Below are 13,070 nucleotides of genomic sequence, written 5' to 3' on the forward strand. Positions count from 1 at the left end.
TATTGACTGACATGTTAAATGTGGGTCCCCTTAGAAGGGAATACAGTCAATTGAGCTTTTATTATCAAGAATACAATTGGAGGCTGGCCATAAGGGTTAATGTTAGATCTGCAGAGTTTGTGTGTCTGTGTGTTTTCTGCAAAATGATTTTTTAAGGGGTGACCTATCACTTTAAGAGTGTCAGAGCTCCTCGATGGGCTCCTCATCTTTTTTTCTCTCTCTCACAACATCGTTCTTCTGCCATGCATGGCTTGTTGCCGAGGTAACAGGCCTGAGACTGGTTTAGCATTTCCAGCATTGCCTGGTGAATCAACTCACATGCAACTGACAACAGCAAGCTGCATGACTGGATCAGGTATTATTTTCTCCCCAAAATGTCAGTGGAGTCAACACCAGACAGCTGGTGCTGCACTCTTATATCAGGAGCAAGTATCTTCTCAGAGAAATCTGAGAAGACACTTTGAGTGTCTTTGTGTGCTGATACTGTCATCTGTTTCCAAATCTACAAGGAGACAGGTTCCGTGTTTCTCCAGCAGAGGACACTGTGTGTGTGTGTGTGTGTGTGTGTGTGTGTGTGTGTGTGTGTGTGTGTGTGTGTGTGCGCGTGCGTGCGTGCGTGCGTGCGTGCGTGCGTGTGTGTGTGTGCGTGTGTGTCTATTTGTGTGTTTGCATTGCTATTTAGGCATCCATGTGACTCATATCACCCCACATGTCTGTCAAGCATTTTTATTCTGATGTATTTCATTCTATAACAAGCAAAGCATTTTTTGCTCGGGCTATAGTTAGATGCACATATTTCATATTTATTCTGACAAGGAAAATAATTCAATCAGCGCCGCTGAAGCAGCAGCAGCACACTTTCCTGTTAGCTTTTTTTTTTTTATCGACCAGATCCTTATTGAGCTGCACCCCCACTGAATGAAAGCACATCTGTCAATTCCTGCCTGTCTGAATCTACATTTGTATTGCTCCTTTGGTATTTCTCGCCTCTTGCAGGTAATGTGGTAAACATAACGCCAGATTGGAATTGCCATACAATTGGAGAATTACTTTGCGTATTTAGACTGCACTATCCTTGAAAGTGACATGAATCACATTATTGTAACATTTACAGTCTTAACACGAGTTTAACTTGTTTCCCTTCCACACGTGACTTCTACATGATACTAAACCAGGAGTGGCAGTGATAAAGGGCTTACATTTGTCATTTTAATTAAATATTAACGCTACCTTTCAACCTTGAATTATACCTACCTCCACATGGACCTGATCAATATGCATTGTCACTCATTGTGCCCAACTGGGACACACTCAGGCCTGGCAGTGGAGTCTGATGCAACATCTTGCAATAAGCATTGTGCTGTAAGAGTGTGTAACTCGGAGGCTAACAGCCCGAGTTTAACCCGAGTTTAGCGGGAAACTAAACGTGCACACACAGATTTACAGAATAAAGGAGGGTAGATTTTTTCCTCGATGCCCTTGCTTTTCCGCCTGCAGGCTGCTTCCTACCTGCTTTGTTGGACTTGATGGCCCAGGGGTCAGCGTTATTGAGATGACCTGGCTCATCGATCACCTGTCACAGGTATAGATTAAAGCCGAGATCAATGGGGCAGCCTGTCTGAAGTATAGCAAAGGAAGGCAGCGGCTGCTTGATAATGGACCGACCCCTGAGGTCCAGCAGCCTGTTTTGATCCGTGTGTGTGTGTGTGTGTGTGTGTGTGTGTGTGTGCGTGCGTGCGTGCGTGCGTGCGTGCGTGCGTGCGTGCGTGCGTGCGTGCGTGCGTGCGTGCGTGCGTGCGTGCGTGCGTGCGTGTGTGTGTGTGTGGGTGGGTGGGTGTGTGTGTGTGTGAGAAAGAGATTACTCAGTTTCTCTGCTGCCTCTTAAATCAGGTCTCCTTAATGCTCTTTTGTCCATTTGACCAACCTGTCTCCGCCTCTGCAGCAGTTACATGATTTAAAGCAAAGTTACGTTTATTTATATAGCACACTTTATACAACAGGGTGCATTTAAAATATCATTATTGTTATTATGATTTATTTTATCTTCTTTTTATTTCATTGGCATAACACAAATAGTATGGATAAAGTACACAACTAATTAAAAAGGATAAAGTCCATGTACGGAAAAACCCCCCAAAAAAGGGTGAAAAAGGAAAAAAAACAAATAAACATATAAGATAAGAACATATGAAATAAAAATATATGAGAACATATTTTATTATTGAAAAGGTAATTAAAAAAGAATGATTTTAAAATATAGTAATATGTTTTACCCATTAACCACACACTTTAAACTAAATCCTTGACATATTTGTTTCTGCTTTTAAGAATAAGCTAGTTTATGATGTAACACTTGCAAATACTACACATATAACAACTGAAGTGACCATTGGGTGGTTCAAAAATAAATTATTTATTTAACACAGCTGTAGATTCATAAACTTGAATAATTCATGGCCATATTAACCTGTTAAGATCTGGGGCAGAAAGTGCCTGCCTGGCTTTCACTCATCTCCTATTACACACATATTTTGAAATATGCACCATCTGAACACAATATTAACTAAAATGATGAAAGTATATTTTTTTTGACCAACTTTTTATTTTGTTTTTTGTTTTTTTTGCCCTCACAAAGGGACTTCTATACACAGACACAAATTATATAGACAATATAGACAATAATACAAAAATAAAAATAAAATAAAAAATATAGGGAATCCCTTTCCCATGCCACCCCGTCCCTCCCCCTTCCCACCCATCTTGCCATTTCACAGACAATCCTACCTGATGTTTGTTAGCAATCGTCTGAGTTCATCTATCTATTATATTATATATATTATTTATATGATTGCAAAACAATTTATCCACATCAAATACATTCATACCTTTTTTTCCACATAACATTTCATCTGTTTAAGTTGAATTGAGATTGACTCCTAATAATCTACAATTGTGCATATATGTACAAACATAATTTACATGAATGATATTACCAGATCAGCAGCTCTTTGAATAGCCTCTAAAAGTATTTTTATCATATTTCCACAAAGCACCCCACAACATCACCAAAAACAGAGTGATATGCAGTGACCTGCTACCACCTTGCCTCGTTGGTAATCTGGTCAAGAAAGGGTTAACAATCCATTACATTTTTTCCAAATTTCAAAGATTTGTTTCCCCCCTGAAAAATATACACTTTTTCTGCAAGAATTCATTAGACATCTTCCATTCAATGTCGTTTTTTTATATCACAGAATGACATCAAAGGAATGTTTTGGGAATTTGTAGATTTTCTGTTTGTTAGTCTATTTAATTGAAAGTGTGTATATATAAACATTATTATATTAGGATGAACCAATGGATCCCACACTGCTGTTGCATTTAGAAATGTTTTCAGAAAAACTAGTTACATGTTAGATGATGTTACAATGATCCAATGTAAGCCATGCAGCGTGTGGTGCTGAAAGAACAGCTCCCAAAGCTCTACATTCAAGCCGGTGATATAATTGTAAGGAAAAGCAGCACTAAGGAAACTAATCTAAAATATAATAAGTTTTTTTTTTGGTATTTGTCAGTTTATGATTTGAGGCTCACACGAGAAATGAGTCTACATGCTGTAAACATTGCAACTACAATAACTGTTAGAAAAAGGATAACAATTTATACCACAACAAAAACTGTCCTAGCAACAGCAGAGTGTCAAGAGGGCCGTCCATTCTCTATGTTTCACACACACATAAAACACACAACGAGAACAACAGGTCATACCTTTGTATTTTGGCATTTCATTTGGACTATAATAAAAAGAAAACACTTTAGTATTTTCCTAATTTCACCAAAAGTAATTTGCCTCATTTACGAACTGTAATGTAAATGTTGCCAACAAAACAAAAACATATATTTCATAGTGATAACAGTTACATATGATACCCTATTCACCCGCAGTTTCTTCAAGAGGTCCTAATAAGCTTTTGGGGGTGTTCCCTTTCCTGTAGTGACTTTTTGTGCCTGTACATCGTCTACAAAGGCTACAATCACTGTTTTCCTCCCCAATTTCCCCCTGCCTGAAACCTTTCCATCTAGTTTCCATTTTAACTTCTGGACATAGTGACATCACTATGTAACACTTGAACTTATTTTGGCTAGCTCTCCAACACATTATACTGTACGTGATAGGCTAAGGGACATCTCTAAGTTGTCGACCAATCACAACAGAGCCGGAGTGCTAACCAATCAGAGCAGAAAATTGGTGCTGCAGCTCAGGCAGTATGAGAAAAATAAAGAGCTTTTTGAACATTAAAGCATGGAAACATGTCACAGTAGAGGCACAACATACAAAATATGAACCTAAACATTATCATAATAGGGCCCCTTCAAATCCAATCAACATATACACCAATATTGGCCAATTTGGATAGTATATCAGTGTATACTGACCACAGCTACACAAATAGGTTAACCAATAATATGTAAGTCAGATAATGATACAAAACCATCATTAATCTCAGTGGCGCGTTTTAGTGTCCCGTGGTTCAATAGCTGTGCTGAAGGCTTTTCCATCACCTTAAGTACACATGTCTAATTAGCAGACCTTTGCTGAGCCTGAAATGAAAAGAAACCCAAGGCTCATGAGCAGTTGGTGACACACAAAACAGACCAAAATGGCTGAACCCATGGACTCCATTTCCAAAGGTGCAATTTCCATCGCAACCATGCAACAAAGCCTGGCTGTTTTGCATAATCAATATGGCACTATACATTGGCTGTGAATGGAAACAACATTCATTAACATCCTCACTGGTCTGCATGCATACCAAACCGTCTCTAGGACCCAGCGTGTCTCCTCCTCAGCCTTTGTAGTTTTTCTGTGGAGAGATGAGGGAGACTGAGATGTGCTTCTTGCTTATCACGATTCATATCGAGCTTTTTTTTTAACCAGCTGAGGGGGGAAGCTAAACAGGGGCAATTTAAAACATCAGGATCATCTCCCGCAACTGCTGCTTTTTTTAATTTATGTTTTACATTTAATTTCCTACCACCTCATTGTTATCATTTTTTCCCATTTTTGTTTTGGGAGGGGGGACACTATGAAAGCCTGTGCATTTCGGGTGCATTCCTGCTGCTGGCTGGGACTATGATTTATCAATGCTCGCAGCTTTGTTCTCATGACACACTTGAACTCATTCAGTCGCATCAAAACAGGAGAGAGCGGTGATTTAACTTTCTTGCGTCTTCGACGAATCCAGCTGCAGCAGGTACTTTCTGCACTTGAGGTGAGTGTGTTTTTTATTTATGTTTTTGTAAATCCCCCTCTCAGACACAAAGGAAACGTTTATTTCTTTATTTTGTATTATGGAAAAGATCTTGATCCCACATTTCCTCTCATATTATAGATTATTTTCTGCATGTAATGATTTGTAATCGTCTAAATACTTCTTCAGATCGTTCTCTTTGCAATCTTTTTGGGTATGTTCAGTGAGTGGAGGCGTGGGACGTGTCAGTGAATACTAATTGCAGCCTGCTTCTTCTTCTCTTATTTTGTTTGGAGCTGAAGGGAATCCCCAGATATAAGTGTTGGATATCATGTCTGCATGTTATATAAAGAAATCAACTTGCATGTCAAGCCGGTTAATTTGTGCGTCCATTCCTTGCAGCGGCTGCCCTGCTGTGTGTAGGTGTTGAAGCAGCCATGTGGAGCAGAGAGAGCGCTCCTCCACTTCTCCTCTGCCTGCTGGCGCTCACTGCTCTCTGGAAAACCAGGTGAGTGCTTTGAATGGGGGGAGACGCCTTGAAGCGATGATAGTGCACAAGCTGAATGCCGGGGATCACTCACCCACTGAATCTCTGGGGACTGGGGGTCTCCATTTATCAAGTTTTTTAAATGTTATTATCACGCAGGGCTCATTATCAGTGGGCACTCAATGCGCAGGAGGCAGGAGAGGCAGTTTACCGCCTTCATATCCTCAGTCTGACCATAAAAATAACCCGTAGGGCATGTGGGTAATTATCTAGCCTATAATACAATTTATAATCCATAGGCTACTGGTTTCCAAGGTTATTTGATATTGCACATTCCAAAGAGCAGCTTGAATTTGATTATTTAACAGTTATTTGAATGGCCCATTCTAATATGGGATAATTGCAAATGCAAACCTTGCATTGTAATTGTGTAGCCTTTTTCTCAAAGGGAATACGAAATAGTAGCTTATTAAAAGAAAAACATAGGTCAATACAACAATATACAGTACACTATAAGGTCTAATTAGTTTAAATTATTAAGTCTGATATAGCTTTCATTTTGACTGTTGCCAAGCTCCCACAGTGTTATCAGAGGACATCTCACATTGACACCTCAGGTGTAAAGGTGTCTGTGGATAGCCCATTGGGGGTGACAGTTTGGTTAATTTGAGCGCTCACTAGAGGACAGTTGACAAAAGGGAAAAACTGTCAATTTCACAAGCATGACAGGTAATTTAAATACTCCATTATTCAATAGGCCTGTGTCCCCACTACTGTTGCCTACTAGATTCAAGAAACCTTGCCTGGGGCAGCCAAATTGTCCATGCTAGGCTGTAGGCCTTTTTCATGGCAGACATTTTCACATGTTACAGTTAATGCAAAGGTGTAGAAAATACAATGAATCATGTCAGAATCAGATTAATGGATACATTGGTGTATTATAGCCCAAAATGATGGCTCAATGTCACAATCTGGGACACCTGAGTAGAGCATCATTAATGTAATTAGTAACACCTGTACGTGTGCGATTTAAGACAAAATGTCTGCTGTGGAACATGGGAAGACAAGGAAAACCTCAAACCAAACTTTATTTGTTAACAGGATAAATATGATAACAGTGTTGTGCTTTTCTTATATTAGCTTTTGTGGCTTCGAAGCCATTTTGCTAAAAGTTATTGTCTTAAATTGTGAGGTTTCCAATTTGATCAAACAGGAAGCTACAACACAACATTACAGAGCTTAGTTAACTTCCACAAAAATGCATACAAGTATCTTTAATAGTTATGTAAGAGCTGAAATTGTTCTTCTTTAGAGACAAACATGACTATTTCTTAGCTAACTTAGAAGGCTAACTTCCAAGTAAACCTTGAAATCAGCTGGCTTACTCAGACAGCTAACGTGAGCAAGCAAATGCTAAAACTGAAGAATACAAATGAATTGAAAATATATGAATGAACAGTTTCAGGGATAAATGTAAAGGTTTCTTCTATAAAATCCTCCACCTTCTGTTTTCTACACATGCTAATGCAGATTGAGGATTTATGCATTGGATATACTAGCAGAGTTTTAAAGTGGGCTAGCGGTTCTAACAAGTAGATTTAAACTGTGGTAAAGTAGCCTACTGTTGCTAACATAATGTACTAAAAGATAAGGAATACATTATTCCTATTCTATTAGGTTATCACATAAGAAGTAGGCTACATTAACACTTTCTCAGATGTTAATGAGAGAAATATGATAACAGAAATCACCCAGATGTGTAAAATGATGACTATTGTAGACATTCCTGCTTAAATTGAATAAGCCTCAAAACCTGTGTGTTACATCACTAGAGCTATTGGCAATGGTGAATATGTCAAGCTTTAATGTAGGCCCTTATCTGAATTTATTTACAATGAATCTCTAGCTCTGATTACATTTGCATATTCAGTTGTGTTTTGGCTTCAAGATCAGATGGCTCACAAATGTTCTGCCTTGAACTGGGTCATCCATGTGGATGAGAAACAATGTGCATGTGTGTGCGTCTGTGTGGGCATGTGTGAAATCTCTGCCAGATAATAACGACCCCTTTTTATTCCCCATAAATCAGGCCTCTGTGGAACACAGAGTTATGACTCTGAATAGCTTTAACATTTAATCAAACAAATTCTTGCTTGTTGAAGTGTCTGTTCATGTTCTTGTTGTTTTTCCGGCACCCAGGTCAGTGAGCTGCGATGCCCAATCCGATGCCTTTAAAACCAACATCACCCTGTTCACGCGCATCCTGGACAGCCTGCTGGATGGATATGACAACCGCCTACGGCCAGGTCTTGGAGGTAAGGAAATCATCTTCTATCTCTGGATGTACAGAACATTATCATTTCACTTCCAATCCAAAAGTATATTTATCATCCAACATAATCATTGTACATGCTTAGAGCTTCGACTTGTAATGATATAGCACAGTTGATGGCTCATTTGGAGTGAGAACACTTAAACATCAGATTTGTAGTGCCTTTAGCAACAATTCCCTCAAGAATAAATTGACAAACATACTTTTTGAACAAAAAAGCAAGTTATATAATGCTCACTTTACTTCCTTGAAAGTGCCAGCAGCCAAACTGTCCACATTTAACTCCGCAGAGGGTTATATCCTTGCTTACATGTTTTGGGGAAAACGCCTGCTGAATGAGTGGGCGTAGTATCAGTTCAGTTGTGCTGCATGGTGAACTTTTGGAGAATCTGACTGGATCTGGATCGCTCTAACATCCTGGATCCATCCCTTCTTGGATGATACATCTTTAAAAGAGCACTTTGAGTGAAATGTAGCATTCAGTAGATTTTATTTTAAAATAAGATATGACCAGATAATACTGTAGCAATTTAAATATTTGTCTGGTAGAGATTTTTGCACTTTCAGGTCTGAAAGCCATAGCGTGTCTGTCATTACTGGCATGATGGTTAATGTTGATTCAATGAAAATCTGCCAAGCCACCACTACACTCTAAATCATCTGCGTCAGTCTCAATTTCAATAAGTGCCATACTCAGAGATGAGGATCACATGAAAGTCCAGCCATACACTATAGTTTATTGACATGCTTTTAATCGCAAAAAAATAGCTTTCATTATTTTGTTCCTTTTCCTGTAAGGTCTTCTCTAATACAACTGTCCAAATAAAAATGTAAAAAGTTGCTTCACCATCGTAGCATGTAGTCAAGCTAAATGAAAGACTATGATTATATTTCTACATGTGGTTGACAAGCCAATGGTTGTTTGTGAAATTAAACAAAAATAAAAACAGATCTTAATTCATGTTATTCACAATTCTTTACAGACAAGCTTCTGGCATGCAATCGTCTGCATATTAAACCCTTAACCCAAAACTTCCTTACAGCCTACTTCAAATAATGAAATATAACAAATCAATGGATGAATGCTATTTAATCACATATATTTTCACACATCCCCTGACATATTATATCTGATGCAAGTTTATCAATTCTTCTTCAGGTCCAAAAAGGCAAGGCCAACATTCATTAAGAACCTAAATTCTTATTTTATAAATCAAAATGTGGCTTGAAGTACTTTGAATATGACACATGTGCTTTAAGTGGACAGAGAATGTTATTGCACACCTCAAACTAGACACATGTAAATAGTAGCAGTAAGCAGAATTTGAAAATAATAATATTTTTTGTTTACTTAGTTTTGGTATTATGTGTTTTAATATGAATACATCTACAAGTTTGAAAAGTGAATTAAAAATAAATAAATAATAATAAAATATATATATAACCATTATTTAATATAATATATAATATTGAAAAGCATTTTCCTCAGCTTTTGCGAGTTATGACACATTTCCAGCCATGTCATCACGATAGGCTTCAATATGTATCCCTCTCAGCAGAAGACATTTTGTGCCTTCTGTGTGTCTTCTCTTGCGGCCACAGCCTTCCCGCTCCATCCTCACCTCTCTCATTTCCAGCTGGCCCCTCACCCCAAAGCTGAGCTCCTCCCTCAGGATTTGGTCCCATTTGAATTTCAAATTCCTGGGGCCATCAGCCCAGGAGCTGCCATATGGGGAACAGATCTCCTTTAGCCTGGCAGCACTCAGCCTGTACCACTGGACCTATATAATGGTGCAGCTATCTTATGTAGACTGTTGCGTAAGTAAAGCATAAATGTTAAAATAAATAACATTTCAGTCAGACAACTCACGTGTTTCTTTAACATGCTTATTAGAAGCAGCATATAGTTGAGTTTGGCGTCTAGGCTCAGGCCTCATCACTCCACAGATATACATAGCACGATGAGTGATGATTAAATAACTAACCCCCGAGCCTACAGGTGGAAGCTGGGGTGGAAGCTGGGGAGGTGGTGGGGCAGGCAAGCAGCAGCAACGTGGAAGTAGCTGCAGCAATAGCAGCAGCAAGCAAAGCATAGAGAGATATCTGGCAGGTTAAATAGAGCGGCATATTAAGGAGACTCTGTTTGGTTGGTTGTAGAGTGGCAAGGGGCGTTATGAATGAATGCAGCATAAGTGCTCAAGTTGACTGCCTGAAGTAGCTTGCAGGCTTCGCCCCATTTCTGTACATTAAGACCCATACTGTATGAATGTAAACATGGGCTACTTCATGGAGCAGTCAAAGTGACATCAGATGGAGTTTTCCACATTGTAGACACGTTACAGCTTCATGTCTCATCTGTGGGAGAAACACGTTAACGCTTAACTGAGCCTAAGTTTATAACATGTTGTTTGTAATGCCTGGAAAAGCACCTCAACACAGCTGCAGGAGGGTGTTCACTGAGACATACAGTATATTCTGGTAAACAAAATGTGTCCCTTTTATAGTTTTCCCGGTTCAAGCATGTGTCTAAAATATATTGTGTGCCATAGTCTCTCTCTGTGAACCCTGAAATAGTCAGTCTTTTATTTACAGCATCATTACACATTGCCTTCATACATACAGAGTGTATTTTGAAATATATTTAACCCGATAGTCATTGGACTTTCCTTCATGATAATCTGAGAAATGTTTTTAAATTCCCTCGGAAGAAAAGAGCAGTTCAACACGGCTTTGCAAAATGGACGAAATAAGAAACACCTGTGTAATGTAATGCAGTAAATCCACTAACAACTGCGAACTATAGCCTAAAAAATAACCTTAAACAACATATATTTCCAATTAAAACATTACAAAAAAGTTTAGGGTAAAATCAGTAACCAAGCTGTAACCATTGACTGTAAAGGAAATGGTAGTTCTCCTATATCAAAGTGGAACATTGAGATATTGTTTAGATTCCTTTTCCCAAGGTGCGGGACATCTGTAACCTATCCTTCTGTGTGAACAAGAGATGAAACAGTTCACCGCTCCGATTGATAATCAAATGATAAAGAAGAGAAATATGAATCTAGGGCAGAGGTTTTCAAGATGATCCCACGTGTTCCCTCGAGGCTACTAGAAGGTTTCAGGGGAGATAGAAAAAAAAAACAGCTGCTGTAATCATTTCTACAATTAAATAATTTCCTTGTGGGCTTAGGGTGCACATTTCTCTTTAATTTATTTATAGAGCATAGACTATAACCACAGAAATGGCTGTCTATACAGTACATGGCTATTGGTTTTTGAAGCAAACACATACCTTGCTCCTTTAAAGAGCCCATCATGTAAAGACTGTGGACTGATATGTAACCCTACCTTGTTTTTATCCAGCATTTTTTTACTCTTAAGTGTGGAAGTAATACCAAGCTGCTTTAAAATATAGCATCTGGTTTTATTTCACTTTCACATGAAATCTAGCCAGGCTGCAGAGTGGATGAAAGCACAGTAGCTCCCACATCATCATTAGTGTGAGTGTGAGGCAGCTCACTTCTGCTCATATTCACACTTCTGCTACTAATTTTTTTTCCAACCCAAAAACATGTCATCTTACTACGACTTCACCCTCAGAGCAATGCATTATGTTCCAGGTTTAAAGCAACATTTTTTATGTCAAAATGTAACGGATGCCGGAATTGTTGGGAGCTTTGAAAGTTGTTGGCTAAGGTTACTTTTCCAATGTGAGCTGACAACTAGAGAGCTTTGAGGAAAAAAAGGTACTCATTTCTTAGAAAGCATTCCAGGATATCATGGTTATTACATCCATCCGCCTTGACAGGAAACAGTTTTATATAACCCTTAAATATTAAATATTTAAACTGTAACTATTACATTTTTGCTCAAATATGAGTAGATGTTATCTAATAATTGACACAAAACAACCTAAAAAAGCGCATTTTATTCTACATTAGTTTTTTAGTAAAGTTTCTTGGTATTGCTTAAGCATATGTCAGATTATACGTAACAGACATATATTAAAATAAAACAATGTTGATGTTGAGTTTGATGCATTTGATGCTTTTTATTATTGGCGATCAAAATCCACAGAAATGGTAAGAGCTGCTAGAAAAAATATACAATGCAAGACTTAACAAAACAGACAGATTTAGAGATAGATGGGTTCCAATTTAGAAATGATTCATGATTCTTCAAAAAAGACCTGCTTTCCTGAAAATCACAACACGACCGCAAATGTATTACGCATCCCATAGTATAAATAAACCTGAAGCAGAAGCTAACCTTTATCATTGTGTTACGATTGGTAGGGATTTGGTTGGATTGGTTACCTCTGATAGTTGACCACATAAGGACGGGTGTGTCCAGGGGGTAATTGGCCTCTACCAATCTGAGGGCCAGCGGTTTGATTCCCAGCAGTTCAAATGTCGAAGTGTCCTTGGAAGATACCTGACCCCAAATTGCTCCCGTAGGCTGTCTAGGATAATGAATTATGACATATAATGTAATGTCAAAATGTTGGTTGTTGTGGAAATTTGAATTCCCTGAAAAGAAACTGATTAATGGACAAAGTTGTTGTATTTAATGAAGTAATAAAGAAAGTCAAATACAATTCAAATTGATCTCAAATGCAAAACAGAGCAACTTCATCCTCAGAGGATAAAGAGGTACACACACACACCGAACACAGCTTACTATATAGTACAAAGAAAACAGCCATCTGGTACGTCCCATACATTTTCTTAGGCAATTCTAAACATCCCATCATTAAACCATAAAACCATTCACCGTTTGCATATCCACCTTTAACACCCTTCCCTTTGCCCTCCTGGAATGTTAATCCTAAACATATGTCTCTGTTAAACACATGCACGACTAAAAATACAATTTAACAAAGTAAAAAGCAATCAGAGTATAAGACATACGTTCATATCTTTTAAATGATTATATGATAATTTGACACAACATTGGTATGCTGCTCATACAATAAGAAGAAAGAGCTAGCTAAGCT

General features: G+C 38.3%; 1 protein-coding gene across 2 annotated transcripts in view; it reads left to right on the top strand.

Moving 5' to 3' along the window:
- Window positions 1–1,859: 1,859 nt before the first annotated feature.
- Window positions 1,860–13,070, top strand: part of gabra2b (gamma-aminobutyric acid type A receptor subunit alpha2b) — a 37,408-nt gene continuing 26,197 nt past the window's right edge. The window contains exons 1-3 of one of the 2 annotated variants that reach the window (XM_079667815.1): window positions 1,860–5,273; window positions 5,655–5,760; window positions 7,939–8,054. In XM_079667815.1, coding sequence (XP_079523941.1) covers window positions 5,690–5,760; window positions 7,939–8,054 — 187 coding nt within the window. In that variant the 5' untranslated portion in view covers window positions 1,860–5,273; window positions 5,655–5,689. Of the gene's footprint in view, window positions 5,761–7,938; window positions 8,055–13,070 lie in introns of both variants that reach the window. The other variant, XM_079667814.1, reaches the window with a different exon arrangement.

The sequence above is a fragment of the Notothenia rossii genome, assembly GCF_949606895.1.
Source record: "Notothenia rossii genome assembly, chromosome: 3".
Taxonomy (NCBI): Eukaryota; Metazoa; Chordata; class Actinopteri; order Perciformes; family Nototheniidae; genus Notothenia; species Notothenia rossii.